Source organism: Urocampus carinirostris, chromosome 8, assembly GCF_059441175.1.
Source record: "Urocampus carinirostris isolate Australia breed hairy pipefish chromosome 8, RoL_Ucar_1.0, whole genome shotgun sequence".
Lineage (NCBI taxonomy): Eukaryota > Metazoa > Chordata > Actinopteri > Syngnathiformes > Syngnathidae > Urocampus > Urocampus carinirostris.
Window position 1 is genome coordinate 23,227,455 of NC_142356.1, and position 27,960 is coordinate 23,255,414.

The 27,960-nt window shown below is 37.2% G+C and overlaps 1 protein-coding gene across 1 annotated transcript; it reads left to right on the plus strand.

Moving 5' to 3' along the window:
- Positions 1 to 27,960, plus strand: ednraa (endothelin receptor type Aa). The gene is made up of 8 exons (XM_088342016.1): positions 1 to 232; positions 2,899 to 3,377; positions 13,683 to 13,810; positions 19,745 to 19,943; positions 20,840 to 20,989; positions 22,550 to 22,683; positions 22,797 to 22,905; positions 25,039 to 27,960. The coding sequence occupies exons 2-8, from the start codon at positions 2,943 to 2,945 to the stop codon at positions 25,174 to 25,176; spliced, it is 1,293 nt and encodes a 430-aa protein (XP_088198142.1). The 5' UTR covers positions 1 to 232; positions 2,899 to 2,942; the 3' UTR covers positions 25,177 to 27,960.

Consider the following 27,960-nt stretch of genomic DNA (forward strand, 5'->3'; position numbering starts at 1 on the left):
CTGGTGCGCTGAAGCACACACACACATGCTCCACAGGAAACGGTGAGCCATAATGCGACGGCACCTCGGAGCAGACGGCCGCCTTTGCTGAAACCAAGAGGGGATCCGGCTGCGCCTTTGATAGCGCGTTAATTACTCATGTGATGTGATACAGATGTCTGGGGGCTTCAGCTGAAAGTTCGCCTGACGCTTTCCGAGGGGGGCCGGGCGGCAGACGATTTGATAAGAAGCGGTAGGTGAAAGAAGAAGGAAAAAATGGGAAAAACTGTATTTAATATTGATGAGGATCAGTTTGCGTGCCGTGACGGGTCCCGGCGGGGTTTGAGGTTGATGCTAAACTGTGATGCTACTTGAAGGGCTGGCTGCTAAATAGTTCTTTGTGTACTTGGTGACAGGCGGGACTTTGAAACAGGAACGACTCGGGGGCGAAGGAGACGCGACATGATGCAAAAGGGCTTTAACCGTCGAGCAGACAGCTTCGCAAAACTTTACCTGCTCTTTTCACGTGATAAATGACGGATTATGGCACTTTTCTTCCCCTGTAGACACGTTGCATTGATTTTGAAATGGAGTCATCAGAAACATGCTCTTTTAAGGGAAAGCATCAGTGTTTGTTTTGTAATGTTGACAGGTGATTTAACCCAAAGCCTGGCGTAATTCTAATACAAAAGATATAGGTTTACATATTGTATATATTTTTTGCAATTCGTTAAGGGTCTAGTACAGTTACTAGTTTCGGTTAATAACATAAAAAAGTTGTAAATCACAGCAAACTGGCTTGGAGCGACATTGTGTATCATCTAGTGTCTCATAGTGGTAAAAACAGTTATCTAAAAAAAAAAAACATTATATATATATATATATATATATATATATATATATATATATATATATATATATATATATATATATATATTGATTTGAATAAAAAGCAAAAATACATCAAAAGATATCAGATAAACATGGATTTTTAAAATACTCATTGGTCAAGAAATTTGTATTTATAAAATGAGCCTCACATGACATGATCTAATGTCATCTTGCTTCTACAGGTACAAAAAAAAAAAACACAAAACCTTGTAATAGGCTTGGCAACAAAATGAGAAGAAAAATTGTGAGGTTTTGTCACTATGAGTGTCCGTAGTTTTGATTCCTCCTTGATCTTTTAGCACTCGTTTCGGTGACACCACGCAATACAGTGAGATCTAATCATCAAAATTACACAGTGTCCCTTTAATGTTACGTTTATTTGTTGATCAGGTATATTTTTGTGAATTTCCCTACGGGGATGAATAAAGTATCTATTTATCTATCTATCTATCTATCTATTTTATCAGAACATGGTTTCGGTGAATACTGGTAAAATTAATCTGCATTTCCTGGAAAGATGATTGACCCTGGTGTCAAACTAAAGGGTCACGATTGAAATTGGAACTGCCATGAAATTTAACGCAGTTTCCAAAATCAAATTAGAAAAATGATTTTATCTTTCTTGCAAAAAAAGTAGGAAAAGGCCTTCAAAGTTTTGGATCTCCTGTGAGCAGCGAGTAATCGTTGAAGAAATATTCGTTTAAACCCTGTTATATAAGAAGTATATCTATAATTCAATTTTCTTGGCAGATAGTGTTTTGAAGTGATCATTATACAATTTAATTTATATCAAACCTGAAAAATATAATTTATGATGTCGATCACAAAAAAATACAGTTTGCAATTTTCCTAAATTTTGTTTGAGGGTCACATACAAAATAATTTGGTATACATACCCTAAGTGTGTATTTATGTACACATTTGTGTATGTATGTATTTATTTATAAAACTCATCAAAATTGATTGTTTTGTTGGTTTAGATTTTTACAAAAAGTAATTTTTTTTATGGAAAGAGATTAGAAATTGGAAATTTGGGTTGGACAATTTTGGTTACTAAAAGAAAAAATTGGTGGAGTCTTTAAGCGCAATTTCTTTTAGGAGCAAAATATTCTTATGCATTGAAATGTGAGCATGAGTAAAATTGTCAGCGTGCCAAGGGGGGGCCCCTCCATCATATTTTGGAAACCACCGTTGGCTTTTTTGTATATTACTGGCGTAAGAAACATCACCAAATTAATCACTAATAAGGTTTTATATTCACAGCATTTGTTTGGCTCTAAGTGCAGGACTACTGACAAATTATGAGTTACAAGGGGTCATTTTGTTTCTCAACTTTAACTAAAATAGCATTGACTTAAATATATGTGACCAATAAATTAAGGTATTTATATTTCATGATGCTTTGAGGGTTTATGTTACTGAGAAATACTATCTTCACGTGATTACTTTGCTTGCACACGACTAAATTTTGTGGACATTTTCGGTAAAGGGTTACTTAGGTGATAGTATAAATAAATAAACAAACAAATGACTGAATAAATGAATCGATAGATAAATAAAGAAATGTATACATACATACATACATACATAAATAAATAAATGGGTAAAAAAAGTAATGAATAAATACAAAAATAAATAGGTTAAAAATAAATAAATAAATAAATATTACAAATTGTTGTTAGTATGAAGCTTTAAAGGACTGATGGCCTATTTTTTTTCTTTTGTTTTCCATTTTAATCTTTTTTTAAGTTTTAGTTTTGAATTCATATTTACTTTTTACAGGTACATGCACAAATGCCCTTGCAAAAATGCAAAGGACTATTTCTGATGTATCTCATTGTTTCAGTTTTTGCTCTGTTTTGGCACTGAAACCTTGTTCTGCCCGACTCTTTATCCGATGATGCACATTGCAATATGAAACTACCTCATTATACCAAACATTCTTACAAGAGACACATAGATACAGTCTTATCCTGCACAGAAAAAAATAGAAAAAAATAACAACCTTTTCTCTTCTATGTACTTTAGTGATAACCAGGGAGTGAAAATCAAAGCGCAGACAACGTTCCATAATGGGTGACGCGGCCTTGCGTGTTCTGCTGCTAATGGTCTGCGTGGCGGCCAGAGGAATGTGCCAGATAAACAGCGGAGGAGCCGGGAAGGAGGACGCCGTTCCGGGATATCTCCATCAATCTCCTACCCACCGGCCCAGCCCGGGCCCGGCGGCCCACCTGGAGGCCGCAGCGTCATCCAATGCAACGATAGTGATGAGGCCGGTAGCGCCGCCCATGTGCTCAGTGAGCACCTCCATCAATAGCTACTTCAAATACATCAACACGCTGATCTCCGTGGTGGTGTTCGTGGTGGGCTTGGTGGGCAATGCCACCTTGCTGAGGATCATCTACCAGCACAAGTGCATGAGGAACGGACCCAACGCCCTCATCGCCAGTTTGGCCCTCGGGGACCTCATCTATATCGTTATCGACATTCCCATCAACGTATACAAGGTAGAGTTCAGCAATTACACTAGAGAAACAGTTGGGTCAAAAACAGTGTTGGGGGCGAAATTGCATCATAACCCAGATTACTGATATCCAAAAGTAGCGCGTTACTCTGAAAGTAACCATTTAGTTACAAATTTATATACTTGGCTGACCCCCTAAAACTGCTTAAAAATAGCCCCATGATAAAAGAAATAGAAGAACATTTAAACTACCCTAAGGCAGCAATGAAGACTTTATATTTCTAGTATTGTGCAATTTTGAGAGCTGGCAAAGTAACAGTTGAGACACTCAATATCCATTCTGTCTTTTGCCTTGAAACCACTCGAATATTTCCTTTTCAATTTCTGGGTAATGTCCAAGACTTTTTCTTTTTTCTCCAAGAATGGTGTATTGCAGGGGTGGCCAACCGGGTCCTCAAGAGCTGCATGTCCTGCATGTTATTGAGGACCGGTTTCGCCACCCCTGGTGTATTGCGTAAATAACTACAAATATAAAGAGTAAAATTCAGCACTCTTTTACCATCAATTCTGAGTTCACTTTTCCACCATTACTTTTGTTGTTCCTTTATAAGCCACACCCCCTCCACACACACTGCCTACCATTTGCCACTGGTGACACACTCAAATATGAGCATATAAACTGACCCCCTGATTTCAGTATTTTTGATAGTTGTAAATATGTCTTGGATGTGCGTACGGTAGGGAGAGTATCAAAATATCAGCAGGGAGAAATTACGTTCACTCGAACTGTGCTTAAGATGGCGTCAATGTAACTGGATTCATTTTGAAGTTACTTATACACAACCCGGCCTTACCATGTGGATGTGGTTGTTGTTGTGTTGCTGGCGGAATGATGGTATGTCTTACCACAGTAGCGGAGAAGGAACCGTCAATTAACAGACTGCATTGTAAATCCTGTTTAGCTTTTAAAAAGTAGCAGAGTAACACATGTTTAAACAACAATTAAGTTACAAAATTGTATCAATAACGCACTATAGTACTTGTTCCGAATAAAGTAATTGTGTTCCAGGAACCTGTTCCTTTGCAATGCATTATTCGCAACAATGGTCAAAAATAATCAAATACACGGCAAATGTGGATTTTAACTGAGTTGGTATGAAAAAAACAATCTATCCACAGTTGGTTAATTTTAAAAAAATGAAAAAAAGTACATTTGTTGTTTCTATTAACTTCCACCAAATTAATTGGTTTTATGAAAGGGACACTTTGTAATATTTGACCACTCAATGTTGCAGTATTGTGTAGAGCAGGGATTGCCAACCTTTTTGGACCTGATTGTTACTAAATAGCGCAAAAAGCTAGCAGTTTGAAATGCATTTCTAAAATAGTAACTTATGTTATTACGATGTTATTACAATGTTATGATTATGTTATTACCGGGTTGTGATTATTAGACGTAAGGTTGAAATAAGCACAGTCAACCAGTAAACATTTTTTTTTCAAGACACAAATCATCTCAATGATTTTCCATGTCAGTTGACAAAGTACATTTCCTAGAAAATCACCATGGCACATCACAGGTAAGCTTATTTCAAAACCACTCTGCAGGCTACTCAGGTGCACTTACGGGCCTACCTGGCTCTCGAGGGCACAATGTTGGGGAGCCCTTTGTGTTGTGAACACGAAAACAAGTGCTACAGAGCACAAGGAACAATAGAAATTACGGAGACTCCAAAGGACAAAACAATTTTTATTCTCATTTGTTGCCTAGCTTTTCACAAGGTTTTTAGTCTTTGTGGATACCTGTAGCAGCAAAATGTAGGACAATTATGTCAGCTCACTCTAGGTTAGCCCCATGTCATGTAAAATAAATAAAAAAATTTGGACATACAATATATTCAATAAAAAGCATGTTCATAATAGTTCATGTATTTTGCCTATTATTAAAATGTCTATTGTTTTTTGTAATGAATAAGTTTTATTTTTACCACAAGCACATGTAAAATAATACACAATGTGCAAAACCCTTACATATTAACTTTCACTAAAAAACTAAGCAAAACTTGTATTTTTTATACATAATATTATAATAATCAACTCACCTGCAACCAATTTCGATTGAAAATGTATATATATATATATATATATATATATAGTCTTGATAAATTTGAAGTTTGAGGTATGCTTCTTCTCACTCCTATTTGAATAAGTCTTTTGTTTTCTATTACTTCGTTTTGTGGTTTATGTAGCTTCCTCATTTTCATTTTTTCCATTTTTACATATTTTCATTTCCCGAATTTTTTTATCAATAATCAGGAAGCCTTGCACTACTTAAGATGCATATCAAGAATAAATAACAACAACAATAACGACAAATAAATTAGAATAGTTTAGTAGAGACTTAATATAAAGAGAGAAGACATCAATTAAGTATGATTTTGGAAGGAGAACAGGAAAGGACTGTAAAAAAAATCCTCTCAATATCAAATTCCAAATGTGTTCCTAAAGTCCTTCCATTAGCATTCTCATTGTAGTAAATCTACTTCACAAAAAGCATATCCTCCCTAAAGGGTGTAGAAATCAAAATCAACTGCAACATTATTGGCCGATAGTGACAACGATGTAAACAGTGCATAATAGTCAAAATAACAGCGAGGTATAGCAGTCAAAAATAACAAACCAGTATCCTATACAATCTCCTTTTTTGGTGTCCAATAATGAAAACAGAAAAAAATGATCAAATCTGAACATGTCAATGGCACAATCAAAATCAAAATTCGACAAGCAATTCAATCTGGTGAGGCGGCATACCGCAGTCGGGACCGGAAAGGGCGCGAATGGACGGGAAAGCGCAATCTGTGGGTGCGGCGTTATCTATTGCACGCCCCCCTCGTGTGGTCGCATGGGTGATGAGAGGTGCTGGGATACGCCAGGCTAAAATAAACACGGGAATCGAGCATTGGCCGCACATGCGAGTCGCCTCCAGCTGACCTGGGACATTAGTCACTATCCTTATCTGGACGCCTTATGAAAATAGCCACTCTGGGAAGATAAACGACTTTTTTTAAAGGCCAAAAAAAGCAAGTGGTTTGTTGATCCCTCAAGTCTAGTTACATTTTATGATCCTTTTGGCTTTTTAGCAACCTTTTAGTCTGTATTTTTTAATGTCTGTTTTTGCAACTTTTATTGCATTTAGAACTTACATACCGCACAGTTTAAAAGGGACAGTGTTTATTATTTAGCGCCTTCTAGTGGTAAGAAAAAAATGAATTAATCAAAAAAACAATATTATAATTGTAGTTTGAACAATGTGCAAGCCTCACCTATATTTAAAGGTGCTGTCTTCATTTTAAAACGGTGTTACTCTCTGTCAACATCTCCTGGCTTGAATTCATGATGGGAGCCTTAGTCGGTTCATTCATCAATTAAATGCATTTCTTAGACACCCTTGACCAAACTGTTCTTTTTTCTTTTCTTTTTTTGTGGTTTGGATTGGCCTTTTCTTACTCTCACCGTTTTCACGCTACACTAAGAAAAAACAGTGAGAACGAGCATAAAGTTACTCTTCAATTCCCCCTCCACTTTCCTTTCCTTTTACCTAATGTGTTATACAAATCCAGGAAAAGTGTTGCTAAAAATAAGATAATAGCAAATAGGCGTGGTGGAAGAAATTATAAAGAATCTTTGAACTAAGTTGGGTATTCTTAAAACATACAAAAAACTCTACTTTCAACTTTTTACGGACACCCCAAACGACACTTGCCACCATTAATGGTTTACTAAATTCGGTGGTAAGTGCAGATGGTTAAAACGACTGCTGCTAACTAGTTAGTTCGTTAATTTGTTCGACAAAAGCAACTAGTTTGTTGCATGAGTTTAAGACCTAATTAAATCTGATTTTAAAATCTAGAATTCGAGTCTGAACATTTAGGTACAGCCTGTATTTTTGGTAAATAAAACTTTCTTAAAAGGGACAGTGAGTATTGTTGACTGCCTCCTCGAAAAAAACACAAAAAAGTACAATTGATTTTTGATGATTTTTTAGATGTATTGAGCAAAATACATGAACTATCATGTAAACATTATTATTTTTTAATACTCGAAGTCGTAAGTTGATAAATTATTTTATTCAAGCATAATGGCCCGGTTTAAGTTTGCTGAACATTCTACTTGACCAAGGTTTTTGGGGCCGTGTTGAAAAAGCACCAGTGAGCCACTAGGGAATGCCAAAGAGCAGTATGATCACATGCAGTTTCAGAGCCACTTGTACATGAAAGCCAATGTTTTGGGGTTTTTTTTCGATTCTGGTGGTATTTATTGGGGGTGCCTTGACATAAAAACTAGATAAGGACACTCCTCGATGCCTAAAGTATGACTGTGTAAATGTTCACAAAAACTGGTTCATCTCTTTTGGAGCCTATAAACCAGATACAAACACACACACACAGAAATAGGGATTTATAAAGTTGGTTATTATTTTTATTCAGACAGACAGACAGACAGACAGACAGACAGACAGACAGACAGACAGACAGACAGACAGACAGACAGACAGGCAGGCAGGCAGGCAGGCAGGCAGGCAGGCAGGCAGGCAGGCAGGCAGGCAGGCAGGCAGGCAGGCAGGCAGACAGACAGACAGACAGACAGACAGACAGACAGACAGACAGACAGACAGACAGACAGACAGACAGACAGACAGACAGACAGACAGACAGATAGATAGATAGATAGATAGATAGATAGATAGATAGATAGATAGATAGATAGATAGATAGATAGATAGATAGATAGATAGATAGATAGATAGATAGATAGATAGATAGATAGATAGACAGACAGACAGACAGACAGACAGACAGACAGACAGACAGACAGACAGACAGACAGACAGACAGACAGACAGACAGACAGACAGACAGACAGACAGACAGACAGACAGACAGACAGACAGACAGACAGACAGACAGACAGACAGACAGACAGACAGACAGACAGACAGACAGACAGACAGATAGATAGATAGATAGATAGATAGATAGATAGATAGATAGATAGATAGATAGATAGATAGATAGATAGATAGATAGATAGATAGATAGATAGATAGATAGATAGATAGATAGGATCACTTTATATTGGATACAATTAAATCAGTTTAGATAGGGTCAGTTTAGACTAGATTACATTGGATTAGTTAAAATTGAATTACATTTGATTTAATTTATATTAAATTGACGAGATCAGATAAGATAAATATAATAAGCCTCACCTTAGAAGGAGCTGACATCAATGTCCACTCTATAACTGTTAGGGGTACTAATAGAAGGAAAATGGTGCTTTATGGTCACAAATTTGGCTTGCAAATTATAGAAAAATAAAATCAGTGTCCCTAAAATGATTGTGAAATCAGCATATGTTCCAAAAAGGACCAAGGTAGAACAGTTATTATTATTAAGAGGCTGTACATATTTTAAATTTTTTGACCGTTAACCCACATCCAAAACTTTGTTAATTGTATAAATGGATAAACAAATAGATAAATATAGATAACTGTCTCATCGTGTCGTGAACAATGTACACTACATAATCAATGGCAAAATCAATGACTACTCTATTCTATTCTAATCTAATTTTGACATTCACTAAATGGTGCTCAGCCCATGTCATTTTGGAAGAAAATAAATAAAACAGGAAGTACTGTATTTCAGCGTAACCAAGATTGTGTAAAACAATACTAAATATCAAGTGATATGAACCTGCTATTTTTGCCCACATTAGTTAAACGGTATGCTGTAAGTTAATTTTGCAATTGGCATATTTGGTTAAGATTATTATTGTAGAATATACCAAAAAATAGGCAGCACGGCGGTGCAGTGGTTAGCGCGTTTGCGGCACAGTTCTGAGGTCATGAGATTGAACCACCTGTGTGGAGTTTGCTGTCCTGGTGCTAGCGTGGGTTTTCTCCAGGCACTCCGATTTACTCCCACATCCCAAAAACATGCATGCTAGGTTAATTGGCCGGTCCAAATTGTCCCTTGGTGTGAACGAGCGAGTGAGTTGTCCGTCTCTGTGTGCCCCGCAACTGGCTGGTAACCAGTTCAGGGTGTCCCCTGCCCACTGCCCGAAGATAGCCGGGATGGGCTCCAGCACCCCCGCAACCCTACTGAGGATATGTGGTGCAGATAATGGATGGATGAATGGATACCGCAAAATTCAATTGTTGGTTAAGAAAAATACTGGGTGGAACATCGCAATGTAACATTTGGCTCTTGCTTTCTCTCATAACTTTATTTCATTTTATTTATTTTCACTTTTATGATTCAATGTGCTTCTGTTGTTTTGTATCCTTTTTTTTAAATGCATTAATCTAAATAAATGTAACCTAACCTAGTCTGGATTAACTACGCTGTACAGGGAGTGCAGAATTATTAGGCAAATGAGTATTTTGACCACATCATCCTCTTTATGCATGTTGTCTTACTCCAAGCTGTATAGGCTCGAAAGCCTACTACCAATTAAGCATATCAGGTGATGTGCATCTCTGTAATGAGAAGGAGTGTGGTCTAATGACATCAACACCCTATATCAGGTGTGCATAATTATTAGGCAACTTCCTTTCCTTTGACAAAATGGGTCAGAAGAGGGACTTGACAGGCTCTGAAAAGTCAAAAATAGTGAGATATCTTGCAGAGGGATGCAGCACTCTTAAAATTGCCAAGCTTCTGAAGCGTGATCATCGAACAATCAAGCGTTACATTCAAAATAGTCAACAGGGTCGCAAGAAGCGTGTAGAAAAACCAAGGCGCAAAATAACTGCCCGTGAACTGAGAAAAGTCAAGCGTACAGCTGCCAAGATGCCACTTGCCACCAGTTTTGCCATACTTCAGAGCTGCAACATCACTGGAGTGCCCAAAAGCACAAGGTGTGCAATACTCAGAGACATGGCCAAGGTAAGAAAGGCTGAAAAACGACCACCACTGAACAAGACACACAAGCTGAAACGTCAAGACTGGGCCAAGAAAAATCTCAAGACGGATTTTTCTAAGGTTTTATGGACTGATGAAATGAGAGTGAGTCTTGATGGGCCAGATGGATGGGCCCGTGGCTGGATCGGTAAAGGGCAGAGAGCTCCAGTCCGCCTCAGACGCCAGCAAGGTGGAGGTGGGGTACTGGTATGGGCTGGTATCATCAAAGATGAGCTTGTGGGGCCTTTTCGGGTTGAGGATGGACTCAAGCTCAACTCCCAGTCCTACTGCCAGTTTCTGGAAGACACCTTCTTCAAGCAGTGGTACAGGAAGAAGTCCGCATCCTTCAAGAAAAACATGATTTTCATGCAGGACAACGCTCCATCACACGCATCCAAGTACTCCACAGCGTGGCTGGCAAGAAAGGGTCTAAAAGAAGAAAAACTAATGACATGGCCTCCTTGTTCACCTGATCTGAACCCCATAGAGAACCTGTGGTCCCTCATTAAATGTGAGATTTACAAGGAGGGAAAACAGTACACCTCTCTGAACAGTGTCTGGGAGGCTGTGGTTGCTGCTGCACGCAATGTTGATCGTGAACAGATCAAAGCACTGACAGAATCCATGGATGGCAGGCTTTTGAGTGTCCTTGCAAAGAAAGGTGGCTATATTGGTCACTGATTTGTTTTTGAATGTCAGAAATGTATATTTGTGAATGTTGAGCTGTTATATTGGTTTCCCTGATGAAAATAAATAATTGAAATGGGTATACATTTGTTTTTTGTTAAGTTGCCTAATAATTATGCACAGTAATAGTCACCTGCACACACAGATATCCTCCTAAAATAGCTAAAACTAAAAAAGCCCCACTCCAACTTCCAAAATATTCAGCTTTGATATTAATGAGACTTTTGGATTCATTAAGAACATGGTTGTTGTTCAATAATAAAATTAATCCTCAAAAATACAACTTGCCTAACAATTCTACACTCCCTGTATTACTGATATACTGTTTTTAAGGGGCATTTTCTATTATTTAGTGCCTCCTAGTGGTTAAAAAAAACACCTTCATTCACTATTAAAAACAAGATTGATTTGATTAATAAGCAAGATTCATGAACGGATGTATAAATGTGCATTATTTTAAATACGCAAAGGTCAAGAAAGTTGTATTTATTTTACATAACATGATGCTCACCGAGAAGGAGCTGACATGATTGTCCACCATCTTGCTGCTGCGGGTACCTAAAAACCTTAAAAACCTTGGGTAAAAATTGAAAAGCTAATGGTGCGTTTTGGTCACTGTAATTTGGATTCTTCCTTGTGCTTTTCAGTAGCCACTTCTGCAGTCCACTACACAGTGACATCTGGTGGTCAAATAATACACAGTGTCTCTTTAAAAAAGTGCTCTTGGAAACAAGAACATTTAGATCAATACAAAGACCCAAAATAACCAGCACAAAACTCCAAAAGTTCGAGCTTTCAAGATGATAAACGCTCAAGGGAGTGTCACGGCAGCTCTTTAGCTTAAGAAGCGGAAAACGCTTAAACAAAATGCCAAGGCCACTTTGAAGCTTCTCCTGCGTCCTCTTCCTTGGAGTTTCAACGGTGAAGCCTAAAATAATCAAAGCACACGGCAGAGTCAAAACAGTGACGTGAGCGCTTTTCCTCTCGCCTGTGGGAAAACTTCACCAGCTGGCGTACACAATGTGAAGTTCCAGGAAGCTACAACATAGCGCTCTCTTGCCTTATCTTAGGATTGATGCATTTCGGTTACCTCTTGTAGGGAAAGTGCCCAAAACTACATGCAGTACGCATCTCTGCCCGACTTTGAAAGCTTCTAATGATTTTTGACTATGAAGTAAAATGTTAAAGGGGCACTGTGTAATAATCGAGCGCTTGATGTCGTTGCAACAAATTGTACCATCAATTGCCAGTGTTACAAAACACAAGGAAGAATAAACACTACGGAGACTCAAAGTGACCAAACCACACCATTTTTTTACTTATTTTTTCTCCAGCCTTCTACAAGGATTTTGTTTTTTTGGGGTACCGATTAGTAGCAAGATGGTGTACAATCACGTTAACACCCTTTAGGTAAGCCTAATATTATATAGAGAAATACATATCTCTTGACCTATGAGTATTTAAGAAGAATGCACACTTATATGATAGTTCGTTTATGTTTGCTTATTATTCAAATAATTGTTGTTTTTTTCTTTTTAAATGAATGAAATTTTGTTTTTTACCACTAGGAAGGGCTTAATATCACACAATGTCCTTTTTGAAAGTCAGACCCGTAAAATTAAATGTACACGGAAGTTGGAGCAGTTTATACAATGTAAAATGCAGAAAATGTTTCTTTTTTTTTTTTTTTTTATTAATTCAAGATATTTTTTGTGGTTTATTCAATGAAATATGAAGCAATAATTTAGCTTATTTTAAGGATTTATTTATTTAGTATAAGTATTGAGTAATCTTTAAGTATGACTTATTTAATAAATAAACAGTACTTAAATTACTAATAACATAATTTCTACTTAAATTATAAAAACGTACTTAAAGTGAGCAAAATTATTTGGCAAACAAGAAAAAATGTTTTTTGTTATTTAAACTCAGACTACTAGAAAAAATGGCTGTATCTTTCTATATACTGTATATGAAATACTCTATATTGATATCAATAAGACCACTTTGTTTGATTCAAATAACACTTAAACTAAGCTAATGACTCTCCCAAAGGCATACGATTTGTTCAAGTATGTTTTTAACAGAGTAGGAAAGGGAAAGCATGAAGAAAATGTATAGTTTGTTGCAGGATTGTAATTGTGATAGATTTAAATAGCATTCTTTTTTTGGTATGTGTTTTTTTATTTTATGTTGTGAATTACTTTTAAAGCAAATTTACCATTTTAATTTAGAGTTTATTAGCTTTATTAGCTTTTGTGTTAGTTTTTTTATAGAATGGTATTTTATCCTGGATGTAATCAATGTATGTATTAATCTTACTGTTGTGAACAAAATTATATATGCAAAGAAAACTGAAAGACATTCTGCATTGTCACAAATAAAATATTAAAAGGTATATTTCCTAATGATTACTGTTGGTTTCATAAAAAATGTTTGATTTTTCCCTGTTTCCTGTATTCCAGCAAAACTATTTATCATTAGTCTATCCAAGACCCTAGTTAAAGAAAAAGTATATCAACAACTGACATTTCACTCACTCACATATATATTCAATAATTCACGTCTGCAGTCATCACTGAAAGTGACTGATTTAAGATTAAGTATTGTATTTAATCCAACTTCTAGGATTAGAGGGATGTTCAAAATTTTGAGTTATATAGCTTCTGACAGTGATTTGTATTTTTCTCGTGCAGCTTCTGGCGTCACAGTGGCCTTTTTACTACAATACTTTCGGTCTGTTCCTGTGCAAGCTGGTTCCCTTCCTTCAAAAAGCATCAGTGGGCATCACCGTCCTGAACCTTTGTGCTCTCAGCATTGACAGGTCAGTACTCAACACAAGGACGGCTTAATACGTCGTTCGCTATCTTCCGACGATTGCAGAGCTAGTACTGGTCATTCACAAGAAAGTATTGTCTGTCTTTTGTATTTGTTGGGATTCGCTGCTATCTAGCAGTCGAATGCACCATGTCTGAATGAATATTTTTTTTACAATTAGCGCAGTAACTAATTGGAGCCCTCCAAACTTGTAAAGGACGTATACTTTTTGAAATAATGTTTTACTACATTATTTGATGATCAAGAGCTCAGATGAAATCTAATCCATGTATGTATCGTAGACGTTGAAGTTTATCAATATGCACAGATGCCAAATATTGAATTTCTTTTTCCAGAATTGCCAAATAGAATTTTTAATTATGGTAAAATATTTTCCCTAATAGCATTTAAGATTGCTATTCTTAGGCAAAAAAACTGCAAACCACAAAGTAGCGATCATTAATAACGTTATTGTACAGTTTTGGTATGAATATAGCTGTTTAATATTGTAACAATCAAAGTTATTGTAAAAAATCAACATTTTTCTTACAGAAATTAACATTGCTTGAGTTTTTTCTAGATTTGAGTTTTAATATAGAATATGTCTTGAGTAATTTTCTATAAACTGGCATAGTAAGTTAGGAGTATTTGATAGCTCTGAAAATGCCATACTAGAGCAAAAATAATTTAATAAGCAAAAAAATTAACTATTTAAGTATACATTTAGGGAATATGCATAACTGACTATTTAATAACAAACCCAGGAACAAAGTTACAAACATGCAAAGGGTCACAAAGCAAATAAGATAGCCCAAAAAAATCAAACCTGACAATACACAAACATTAAAAAAACAAACAAATGGGAAATGGAGATGCAATGACCCGGTGCAGTGCGCTGTCCCAGCAGTCAATTTAAAGTCTTACGATTGTAAGGGACAGGTGTGCGGAGCTTAGGCTCAGGTTTGTCGTGCTTCACACCCGGTTGAAAAAAACGTTTTGTTTGGGCATTTTTTGTTATAAGTACATAATTTTTACTTTTTAGATTTAGCTCTCATGCTGCGAAAAGTGTTTCCCCCACATAAATGTTCAAATGCAAATGTGCTTGCAAAATGGTAGTTGTTGTTGTGGTTTTTTCTTTAATATGTGTAGCTCACAGAGTTACATCACTGCTCAATGTGCGTTATTTTATACTGTTTATGCTAGAAACTTCATGACAAAAGACTGGCGCGAGGGCCCCTTAGCGTGACCCTCCCCCAATACCCCTGCCCTAACCTCCCCTGGTCCTGCTTAGTGTGAGCTCCCCGAAAGGACCGTGTTCAGAACCGAGCGTGTGGCGGGGGCCAAGCGACAAATTCATGTCTCCCTCACTCACCAATAAATTTCACTTCCAAGAAATAAGAGCTAGTTAGTTCACGAACGACACATCACTATTTCGGTATGGAGCTGTGAAGGCGTAGTTTTACAATCCACGGCATGCCAATGCATTCCATACTTTCCTTTAGGGTAAACAAATTGTTCCCATTGATTTCATGTGGAGGATGATTCATGATTCTTTTGCATTCCATTACAATTAATGGCTTGCTATTTTTAAAACATTTAGTGCATTAAATATGCATTGCGAATGTAATGTATAGCATCCAAAGCAGTCCTGAGAGTGAGCGCAGTGAGATCAAGTTCCGCTCTCCCTGTGATCGTTAATAGAAGCCCCCGCCATGGAAAAAATAATGACGGCCGAGTGCGGCAGACACAACCGGGGAGATAACAGGCTCTGTGAGGCTTTCGGTTAATGACCTTCTATTATGGGAAACAGCTATGATGCGTTGGAGAGCTTGTTTTCGCAAAAACTTAGTTCGATAAAAAAGAGGTTATGTTAAGGTCAGGGTTATTGTAAATCTCCAGGAAATTAAAGATTGAGTCTGTATCGTAATGTGTACACACACGTACACTTCGGTTGATTTTTCTTTTAATCAATATATTAGAAATTATACATGTGCATTTAATTAATTTTGTCAAAACGTGTTTGTTACCTGCATAGGGCTAAACGAGTTGTTGGCTACAGTTTGGATGATATTTTTTCATTATCTTTCTTATCAGAAACACATTCAGTTAAAAAACTATTTTGAGGTTACCACTGACTAGCTTGATTTTTTCATCAAAAAAAGTAACTTTAGCAAAAATCAGGCAACAGACACATTAGTGTTTTCCCCCACAACAGAAGAGGAATAAGGTAGTATCAAGTTGTGCACCAACATTTCCCCCCCTGCTGTGCTGTCAAAAAAGGTAATGGTATATGACTGAGAGAATATAGACATCTACTTTACAACTTAAGAACTGTTAGAGCAGGGGTGGTCAGACTATGACCCAGAGGCCTCATATGGAAAATGCTAGAAAAAAAAAAATCTTTTCGTATGGGCCCCATAAAAACTATATTTTTATTGCGTTCATGGCCAACATTCCAACATTCACATAGCTGGCGACATCTTTCTGTCCTATCACTTTTTTTATTATTCATACAATTTATTTATCAAAATATTTATAAAATCCCATTCAATAATGAAACACTTCTGAATTCGACAATTGCATTTTGGGGATTTCAATGCAAATAATCAAATTTAGTGCATAAAGAGGGAGATATTATACAACTTCGCTTCAGTTAATTATAATTACCATTGTATTTATCAATTAATACTTTTATAATGTTTTCCATTTCCGGTAAATGGTCCTTTTACAAACAAATATAAAATAAAATGTAACATTTGCACGTGAATGGAAACTTTGAAAATTGGATACGCTTATGTTATTCTTGTTTTCCTCATGTATTGCCGAGGTATCAGATTCCAGACTCTATGGGTACGTAGAAACACACGCATTAATATAGCGTTTTGGTTCCATCATAATGCGGCCCGTGACTCAAGAAGTTTGCCCACTGATGTACTTAAAGAATGAGTGAATCCGAATAAATTTTCTTTAAAATGACATACTGTAACTCATTTAAATGTAACATTACTGTGTCTGTGTGTGTGATTTAAATTTACAGTATGCAGAACAATCAATATTTTTTCTTGCAGCAATTTTGGCATCTGCTGTCCAAATGATAACACTGTTGTTCAGCCTGCTGATAATAATCAATCATAGCTCTGCTCCAGGAAATACAGTAGGTAAACTGTGATTGGTCGGTAACTGAGCACTGGTGTTGTGTGCATTACTGAAAAACAGTAATAAGAGACAGTTACTAACGACTTCATTTAAATATTAATTCTGTTTTCTCCAGGCATGGTCTATTGCAAAAAAAAAATTACAATTAAAAAGCCCAAAATTCAGCACATTTTCAACGTAATTCTGTTCCTACTTTCCCCAATTGATTTTGTCGGTGTTGTATAAGCCACGCCTCCATACAACCAAATATGCATATATAAACTGACCCCCTAGTGTTAATACTTTTTTTAATCCATCCATCCATCCATCCATCATCTGCACCGCTTATCCTCAGCATGGTCGCGGGGGTGCCGGAGCCCATCCCAGCTATCTTCGGGCAGTGGGCTGGGACCCCATAACTGGTTGCCACCCAGATGCAGGGCACACAGAGAGAGACAACTCACTCACTCATTCACACCTAGGGACAATTTGGACCGGCCAAATTACCTGACATGTATGTTTTTGGAATGCGGGAGGAAACCGGAGTGCCCAGATTAAATCCACGCAAGCACGGGGAGAACATGCAAACTCCACACAGGAGGTTCTATCTCATGAGCTCAGAATTGTGCCGCACAAGTGCTAACCACTGCGCCGCGCCGTGTTGCCCTTCTATTTTTTAATAGTTGCAAATATTGGAAGTATATACAGTTGGTAGAATATTTCAATGAGGGGAATTTCTGTATTGTCATACTCTGTGCTTTAGACTGTGCCATCATAACTGTATTTAGTTGTACTTTGTAGGTACATAGAACTGTGCCCACCCTTTTGCGGTGGACAGAAAAATGTCCGCCTTCTGAATGGGTTGGAAGGGACAGCTGGCTTTAATTTCTTAAATAATATCCAATAACAAAATAATAATTAAAATGACATGTTTCAACTATTAGATGCCCATGTGACATATAAACATTAAAATTATTTAGGTTTACGTTCACTTAAAGGAGTTAAATCGTTATTTTTAAACTTACTTTTACATAAATATCCACACTCCTAGTTGCAACATTAGAGAATGAAAGAAATAGGACTGATTCGTTTAGCATTTCGTAAAATATACATGCCGCCATGTTGTCGAACAGAGAGATTCAAATGTGCCATGAAAAATATATTGTTTTGTCCATAAAATCTTGATGCCTGGTTTACTAAAACATTTTCAACAAGCTTTTCTATTAATCAAACAAACAAGCAAACAAGCCGACGGGCGGACCCCTCTTCTCAACCAAAGACGGGGGCCAGGGTCTGTTTGGCGGCATCACGTAGATAAATATTAGATATTTTAAATAAACAATTGATTATCTTCCCACATGAATCGTTAAAAGTTTGATGGGCGCCATGCTGACTCGACAGTTTAATGTGGTGCTACTTGGTGCGCTGTTGTTTAAACGGGAAGAGAGTGAAACAAAACATTAGCTGCAAGATGCCAATATGAGAAATAAAGATTAGAATATATCAAGAGGTATCATAATCAATACATAAAATAAAAAATTAAAGTCAAAAATATATTAAATGGTTATATTTATTTGTTAAGGCTATTTCTCATTTAACTTAACAATTGTTGGATTTTCCATTTCAAAATTGCTGAATATTCACATTATATTTTGCACATTATTAATAAAGTGAGTACGTAATGTGTGCTGTGCAAAGCGTCTGCAGATGGAAGGTGAGGCATGCAAGCCACGTGCCTCATGGCAGGGGGTGATAGTAAGATTAAATATTCTGATTTGGCGCACACCTAAACCAAAACAATAGAATTAGTAATGGTATTTACAAGCTAACCGCAAGTCGAGCCATACATTAGTTTTTTACTCCTTGCATGGGCTTTTTTTTCATAATAGAGGATTACCTATCTATGGATACATTTGCTATGGATGTTCATTTATTTGTAAGTGTGACAGTGCCTCGACAGACAAACCTCACCGCACAACACTGATAAGGGATATTGGTTGTGCAATATCTAGTAACAGTACAGGTGACTTATATTGTACATTTTTGGTGTCATAAAATTATTTCATTGCAATTAGGGGCCTGCTAGCAGAGGAATACTTGTGTGCAAAAATGTCACTGCAAAAATGATTCTGAACCATTAGGCACATTAAAAACACTTGGGTCAAAAATACACCAAACTGGGTCAAAAATGACCATTTTACTACTTGCCTCAATTTGATTTGACTTATCTATTTATTTCTTTTTTTTTGTTTACAAATGATCAAATATGTAATACTGAATTTTATTTTGTCTGTTTGTTTTTTTTGGGGGGGAATTCATTTTCATAATTTTTGTTTTTCAATTTTGATGAAGTAGGCGGTAACCAATTTTGGTGGTTGTTCTACTACAATATTAAGTCAAGTCAAGTTGTATTTATTTGGGTAGGCATTAAGCACAAAACGTTTTATAGGACTGCACAGATAACTATTACAACATCCACTGATCTGAACCCTACACGAGGGCAAGGAAAAACTAGGAAAACCTCAGTATAAGGAACATTAAGAAAGCTTGTTAAGGGGACGGACATTTCAAGGGTGACCAGGCTGCAATGGATGTTTCAAAGGCATCAACAGATAATAAACACTCATCATCAACATTAAATGTAAGTAATTGCAGAATGCCCAGTTGACAGCCTTCTACCCAAAATGTTGACCCAAGCAGCATGTTCTAGATGATGGCATACAACAGATCCAAGGTCTTGGCACCCAATAGTTTTAGATACTGTTGATCTTGAGTTATAAACGTTCTGTTTCTTCCTGTGTGGCAGGTACAGAGCTGTGGCATCTTGGAGTCGAGTGCAGGGCGTCGGAATCCCACTCTTTACCGTCATGGAAATTCTTTCAATTTGGGTTCTCTCGATGGTACTGGCCATCCCCGAAGCCGTGGGCTTTAACATCGTCAGCTTCAACTACCGAAACCAAAGCTTGCACACCTGCATGCTGCAACCGAAGTCTGACTTCATGGTGGTAGGTCGTCATACCACTTGTTTATCTGTGCGGAACGGTGTCAAAAATTTGCTACTTCTTAAAAAAACGTGTCACATGAAGTTCATTTTGACTATTAACCAAAATAAAAAGCTGATTCGACGCACACCTGTTTTCTACTATTGACCGTCTAGATTTGTACTCAAAAGGCGTAGTTCTTCAGTTAATTGTAGTTGTCCCTATCTCAGCAACTCATTCCTCTCCAAGGATATCATTGATTACAGGCTGGGGACAATTACCAAGTCCTGAAACCTGAATCCACAAAAACCTGAGGCCATGTGGAGATTCAATCCATATGCAGCCTAATGGAGTAATCACTCTCAGACAGTACAAACAACACACCAGCGTCTCAGTAAAAAATAAACAAAGACGTAACAAAGTACAAAGACAGAATAATTAATGTAAAGAAAAGGTAACTCGGCCCAAAACTTTCCACATGTCCATTAAAGGCCCACGTATCCAAGCATGCCATTCTGATTAAGGTTGTGACTGAAGAACATGATTGACCATCACAATATCAGAATATTTTATACATCTCATTGGACTGTAATTTTGCTACCTGCTGTGGATCAGAAACAGCTAAGGTTACAACAAATCACAGTGTTAACAAGCAGACATTTACCTTGGCCCTGATTTATTGTAATGCAAGTTAAGTAGCTATTCTATAGTAATAGTTACGTACACGTTTCAGGTTTTTTAGAATAAACAAAATGTATGCAAATGAAACAGTTGTGTGTGTTTCTCAACGTTAAAGATTGTTTATATGTGATATGATTGAAGTGAAATGTAAAAGTTTAACTATATTCTTGAACTGTAGTATAACCTTTGAGTATGTTTGCCTTCTTTGGCAAATGGCTAATATGGGTGTGTTTTCCTAGTTTTACAAAGAAGCAAAAGACTGGTGGCTGTTTGGGTTCTACTTTTGTGTACCCCTGACCTGCACTGCCATCTTCTATACCTTGATGACCTGTGAAATGCTTAACCGGAACGGAAATCTGCGGATCGCCCTGAGCGAGCATTTAAAACAGGTCGGTCTAATAATTAATTATTCATTCCCACCTAAATTATTTTGGCTTAACTATTGTTTGGTCCATTTCAGGGAGCACCAACCTTATTGCAGATAAGAACTAATTTTTTTGTTACTGATTAGCATGTTGCACTACCAGTTTGATATGCATTCCTAAAATACCACATGTAATGTTGTAACTATGTTATTATTATGTTATCACCAGGTTATAACTATTCAAACTGTGGCTAGAATAGGCCCAGTCAACCACTAAAATACCTTCTTTGTATAAGGGCACGGAGTGATTAACATCTATAAAGTATAGACTATTTTTAAAAAGAATTTTGGAAGAATCGATCATGTATTTGAACACACAGATCACATCATTGATGTCTCATGCTAGTTAAAATTAAAATTTACTATGACATAAAAATGGTGCGCTACATTCAGAAATGGTCTGTGGGATACTCGGTGTTCAAGAAGGCTACCTGGTGCCTGCAGTCAACGTTGGTGACCCCTGGTTTACACATGATAGCGTAAAAAAATAGATTATTAAAATTATCTTATGTTTAGCTCATTCAACATGTAGATAGTTTTGTCCAAAGTAAGTGGTTGTTTTAGCCAATGAAGACCAAATCAATTCACAAGTTATTTAAAGACTTATTTGTAACTCTTTGGAATGGATCTTTTGAATAAAAAGCAGCCTCCAGATAACTTTCAACTTTTTTAAATGGTCCGGTCTGCAGGCCTTTGTTCATAACCCACAAATACAGCTAACATCACCAGATAGTGATTGCAACTATTAGAAGAAAGAAAGAAAGAAAGAAAGAAAGAAAGAAAGAAAGAAAGAAAGAAAGAAAGAAAGAAAGAAAGAAAGAAAGAAAGAAAGAAAGAAAGAAAGAAAGAAAGACGGAAAGAGTATTCATCTTAAGAATCACCACAAAATGGTTTGGTAGAAATAAATAGATACCTCGTGAGTTAGCTTGCCTGTTATCAAGTTCCAATGGAAGCATTAGAACAAGATATTTTCAAACTCCAAAAGATACAGTGCAAAATGTTAGATTCAATGCCTCGACCGAGACATACCTAATTGGTATAATGGCAGCGCCCTCTGGCTGCGGCTGCATCGACTCGCTACAACGGGTCAGGTGTATCGACATTTCGTTCTGTGTACATTGTTACAAAGAATGACAATACAAAGGAAATTATTATTATTATTATTATTAATAGCTAGCATTGAAAGAAAGAGTACACAAAACAGATGAATAAAGGGAGAAGAGTGGAGTAGCTAGCATCCGAGTTGGTGCAACAGGTAGAAACAAAACTGAGACATTTATAGTTATATCTAAATTAAATGAAGGATGCACTCCAACGGAAAATACCTATGTTTGGTTAGCCAAAAAGCCCTATAAAACATGTTTAGAGAGTTTGGACATCTTGGTAGTTTAAAAACAGGATTGTCAAAGCATTGGAGTGTTTCAACAAAACTCTTGATGGACTTGTTTGTCTCTAACATCCTTGCTTTTCAAAGACCTCTTCACTCTAATAAAAACTTTCATGCTTTTCCGCCCATTCACTGCAGAGAAGGGAAGTGGCCAAGGCCGTCTTCTGCCTGGTCCTGATTTTCGCCCTCTGCTGGTTCCCACTTCACCTCAGCAGGATCCTGAAGAAGATGGTTTACTACCAAAACGACGAAACCCGCTGTGAACTTTTCAAGTAAGTCAAGGACCACCATTTACCACTGCATGCAACTTTTTTTTATTATTACGCAGTATATTTACACCTGAAGCAACCCTTATGTTTTTGTTTTTTTAATACTACATCCCCAGCTTCCTGTTGGTCATGGACTATCTAAGTATCAACCTTGCAACAATCAACTCCTGCATCAACCCCATCATCCTGTACTTTGTCAGCAAAAAGTTCAAAAACTGCTTTAAGGTAAAACAATTCTACTGACACAAAAAGTTCAATCAATTAATGTCAATAAACCAAAGCCATAAACCCTCTAGAGGGAGTTAGCTAGAGTCCAGAACATACCAAACATTAATTGCTCTTCCCAACCTGACGCTGAACATTAAGCCCACAGCACAACAAGTGAGTGAGTTGCTGTGAGATGTAACCCTTCTTCAGCAGAGGTGCCTTACAGCATAGGTTTACCCCCTCCGCATCATATGTGTCAATATCAGACTTTCTTAACTATCATTTATCATTCATATTTATCCCGACCACACACTCTTGCATCTAGGAAATCAAACGACCTCACATCCAGAGCATGTTTCACCCCATCCATCCAACCATATTTGGGCTTTCCTCTAATTCTATTTCCAACAACTTCTGCACTACATACTCTTTTAGTCAAACTGCCTTCATTCATTCTTTCCATATGTCCAAACCATCTCAGAATATTTTTATCAACTCTCTCAGCAAGCTCTTTCCTTGCTTCCAGTCCTAAAAGTTGGGTTTTAAAAAAACTATTATTTCAATAAAGGATGCTCCAATCCTATCCAATGGAGCAGTATCAGGACAGAACCAGGCCAATATGATTGGATCTGCATCTTCAGTTTTTATTAAAAAAATAAGGTCCCATCCATAAACTATGACAATGCCTCAATTCACATTACCTCATGGTTACCATAATGCTGCAATTCTTTCTTTGTTGAAATGGCAATTATTTTTTTCTTGTGTAAAGCTTTCTCGCCACCACACGCAGAGAACATTCATCCTGAAGTTACGCTTGACAAAGGGATTAAAATGCATTTAACTTAGTTAAACTTCCAGGTCCATAATAAGGATATTATATCCACATCTAAATGCTTAGTATTTGGTTGATAAAAGCGATCAAATCAGAAAAAGATAAGTATTTTCTGATCCCCAAGACCAGTGAATGTGATTATTTTTTATTCTACAATTCCAAAACAGGTCATTTGTTTAAACTAATATTATGGGAAACCGACCTTATTAACAATTCAAAATACCGATGTGGCTCAGAAAAGAAGAAGGAGAATAGTTTTATTGTAAAAATGTAACTAAATACTGCAATCTAGATAGATACAGATGTTTTTACTTTCAGCTTTGAAACATGGTCACAGTTTTAAACTTGGTAATCGAGTGGACATTATTTGTCTCGCATTCCGTTTTATAGATGCAAATTTTTGGACATCTTTAAAATCTACAAACATTTTAAAAAAAACTCATGCGCATCGCTGATCGTTGATTGCCATTTTTTATAATTTATGCAAACTATACACTTGAAAAAAAATCCAGGAAATGGTAGAAGGCAGACGTCATACCAGCTCAGTGGCCTTGGGGTAGGGTGCCCGCCCTGAGACTGGGAAGTCACTGATTCGAGCCTCTGCCGAGATATAGCTTAGATTTACAACATTGGTACCTATTGCCTCCCTGCTTGGCGCTCGCCATTGGGGTTGGAATTGCGGGGTTTGATCGCCTAATGACTCCCAACGACAGGTGTTGCGACACATCGGTTGGGTAGAACTACCGCCGCAACGCTTAAGAGTTGACCACTGATTAATCAGAGATAAGGCGCGGAAAACGGATGGATGGATGGTAGACTGCAGATTTCACATTTGCATGCGTATTCTAATGCATCTCATTGCCAAAGATACATGGAATAAATCCTGATGACATTTCCTTTTACCAGCCTTAAAGGTTGAAAACAGCTATAGCCCTGCTGCTGATAGTGGCAGAAACATGGTGTTGCACTTATGATCTAAATGCATTAAAGATGTGAATTTTAATGCTGAGCAAGTTGTACTCATGTAAAAACCTACACCTGGCTTGCGAGCCATGTGTTACCATCCTCTGTTGTAAATATATCAGCAAAATGTTTGAATATTTATCAATTCAAAGACAAACATAAAAGAACTTTGGGGAATTCATATGCTTTAAAAAGCGGACATTCTGAGAATTTGGAAATCAAATTCAAATAGTTTCTAAACAGCTTAGCTCGGGACAAAAGATGCCTGATATCAAGTCTACCCTATTACACAAATGAGCCTCTTTGCAAATCTATCCTTAAAACATTCTCTCTTCTCTCTCCACATGTTCCCCCAGTCGTGTTTGTGTTGCTGGTGCTACTCGGACAGCCAGCTGAGCAGCATCGGAGCCATGAACGGCACTAGCGTCCAGTGTAAAAGCCCCGAGCCCAACAACCTGAACACGGACCGCAGCCTACGAAAAGACAGCGACTGATTATCATTCTGACACTATTATTCACCAATTCTTCTTCTAAAATACTCCATATGCAATAGTACAACACTTTTTCTTAAATATACTCGAACTCCTGATACCGCCTTGCATGAAATCAGAAGAGGACAGAAGGATTCAGGACAAGTTGCCTCGAGGACTCACTTGGAGTCACAGGTCGCATTTGAACAGTGAAATGACGTCAGAATCCCAGTTAGAAAAGGGCAGACCGACTCGACGCAACGGGAGGCAAGCATCTGTCGGAGGAAATGACGGCAAACGAGCGCTCGCGTCTATCCCAGGAGTCGGGAAACAGGAAAGCGTGTTAGTGGCGATGAATCCTCCGTCAAACACGCCCCATGAATGTACTCGTAATTAATTCAGCCTCATTGTGTCATCAACTTTTTGAGCTTTGAAAATGTCACAAACGACTGGTCGCAGGGGGCACATAGGAGTGTATTTACATTGTGTTTTTACATTATTATAGCTCACACAACACTCAAAATATGGATGTGTTGTTTTGACTGTCATTTATTATATTAATCAAGAACAAAGGCGGATTACTCACAATAAGGTTAACCCCATTGTATGTGAAATTGTCACCAAACACTCACTAAGCCATGTCTATTGCAAAGATAGTTTAACGTAATGTTATGGCATCTTGTAAAGCAACTTTATTGAACCAAGGTGAGGAGTTCCATGTATCATTTATCTCATACAATATTGACACAGTCCTCTTTACCAAAGTGAAGAGAAAGTTGGACAAAGTTGCAAATATGGTAGCATATTGGACATACAGTGGATTTCTTACAGTTTTCCACTCTTGAGTGAATCACTGCAGTATTAGTAAAACAACAAATGCAGTAGCCTGCAACTCATTTTGCTACATGAGTAATCCTTTCTGTCAAATATGTTAACTCACTACTGGATAAATGAGCATGTTGTTGGTTTGTTTTCTACTCACTGTATTTACAGACAATAGAACTGGATCCATGCTATGTAACCTGGCTTAGCCCCCATGTATGAAAACAGCTAGAACAGTTCTTGCCAATTTTCACCCACATGTAAAAAAACAATTTATGTAATTAGGGGGTTAGAGAAATAATATGTGATTGTCTGTGTGTGTTGCCTGGCAGGTTTTGCAACACTGTCTTTCCAACTAGACAGTGTGCTTGGTTAGCACGCGGTTAGCGGTACCAAACGGAAAGCTAAATCAGATATGTATAATTCTTAGCATATATATATATATATATATATATATATATATATATATATATATATATATATATATATATATATATATCCTCCACAAAATCACAATTTGCTACCATTGGGCGTTTTTTTGGAGTGTGAATTAACAATATTGCTGTTTGTGTGTGATGCCAGGCAGATTTTGCGACATAAGCCAAAGAAACTATTAGGCCAACTAGCCAATGAATTTAGTTTACAGTAGTGACGTGCGATGAGGCTTGTGTTTAGTGGGGCACAGACAGATTTTCAAATAAATGGACCTATGTCAACGCAAAAAAAAAACAATCTATAAATTGCACCATAGAAAAAAGGTTTGTTGTCTTACCTTAACTTATAAATCAAGTCAATGTGCTGCTCATTTTGGATCTCTCTCTGCATTTCTGCATTTTTTATATAGCGCTTTTCGAGTCAATGACTTCCCAAAGCGCTTTACATTGTGCTTCACATTTCCCAATAGCGGCCGTGATCTGTGCAGCCATGTAAGGCGCTAACCTGCTTATTGGGGGTATTGGGGTTTCAGTGTCTTACCCAAGGACACTTCGGCATGTAACACGGACAAGCCGGGATTCGAACTGGGATCCCTTAATCCTAAAACGATCGCTCTACCTCCTGAGCTACTGCCCAATAAAATAAAAGCATCAGTATCATCAGGAGATTATGAAAAAAGTCAATGCAATGAGAAACGGATTAATGGATGGTTGACTTGCTTTTAGCCTTCTAATACTATCACTAATTCCATTTTTTTGGAGCGGATGTCAGTTCCAAATCAGAATCCTTGGTCTTCCTATCGCCCTCTGTCACGAGGCATTAGAATTGCGTGCCTAACTCCAATTCTGCAGATGCCCAGAACATCATTAATATTCACAATATGATATCAAAATTCAGCTATTTTGAAAAAGCAAACCCAGAAATTGGGAAGTTAAATGAAAAAGAACTTTAACACTGAATTAATATAAACCTTTAATATATTCAAATTCTATATATCCATGATGTTAGGAGAGGCTGTGCCCTCTCTGCCTCCCCTGACAGCACGTCACTGACTAGCAGGTAGTTAGCCAAAGAACATGGAAAGCTTAATCAGATATTTTAGCTTCATAGCATGAACATCTCTCATACCATTACCATTTGCGACAAAATAGCTATTCTGGCTTGCATTTTTTGAAGTGTAATAGTACATTATCGCCCGCATTTTTTTCAGCATGCGATCAAAATATACCAACAAAAAAAAGCTGAGGATGCCCACAAACATGTATTAAACATAATGCACCTTACCAACTTTTCACTGTTTCAGTACCATTTGCACTTTTTGGTAAAATCACCGGAAACGTAATTAACCCAAAAGGCAAATACAAACACTTCTCTGAGCAGTGTATGTAGCGTATTTTTTGTAAGAGTATTTTAAAAGTTGCGTGATGATCTCAAGTTGGGGTGTTTTGCACACTGTGTAGAAAAGGACTGTCTGAATATATGCAAAATGATGCCACTGCTTTTGAATTGTTAACATCACTTCTTATCAAAATAAATCTTGTTCCAGTGTAA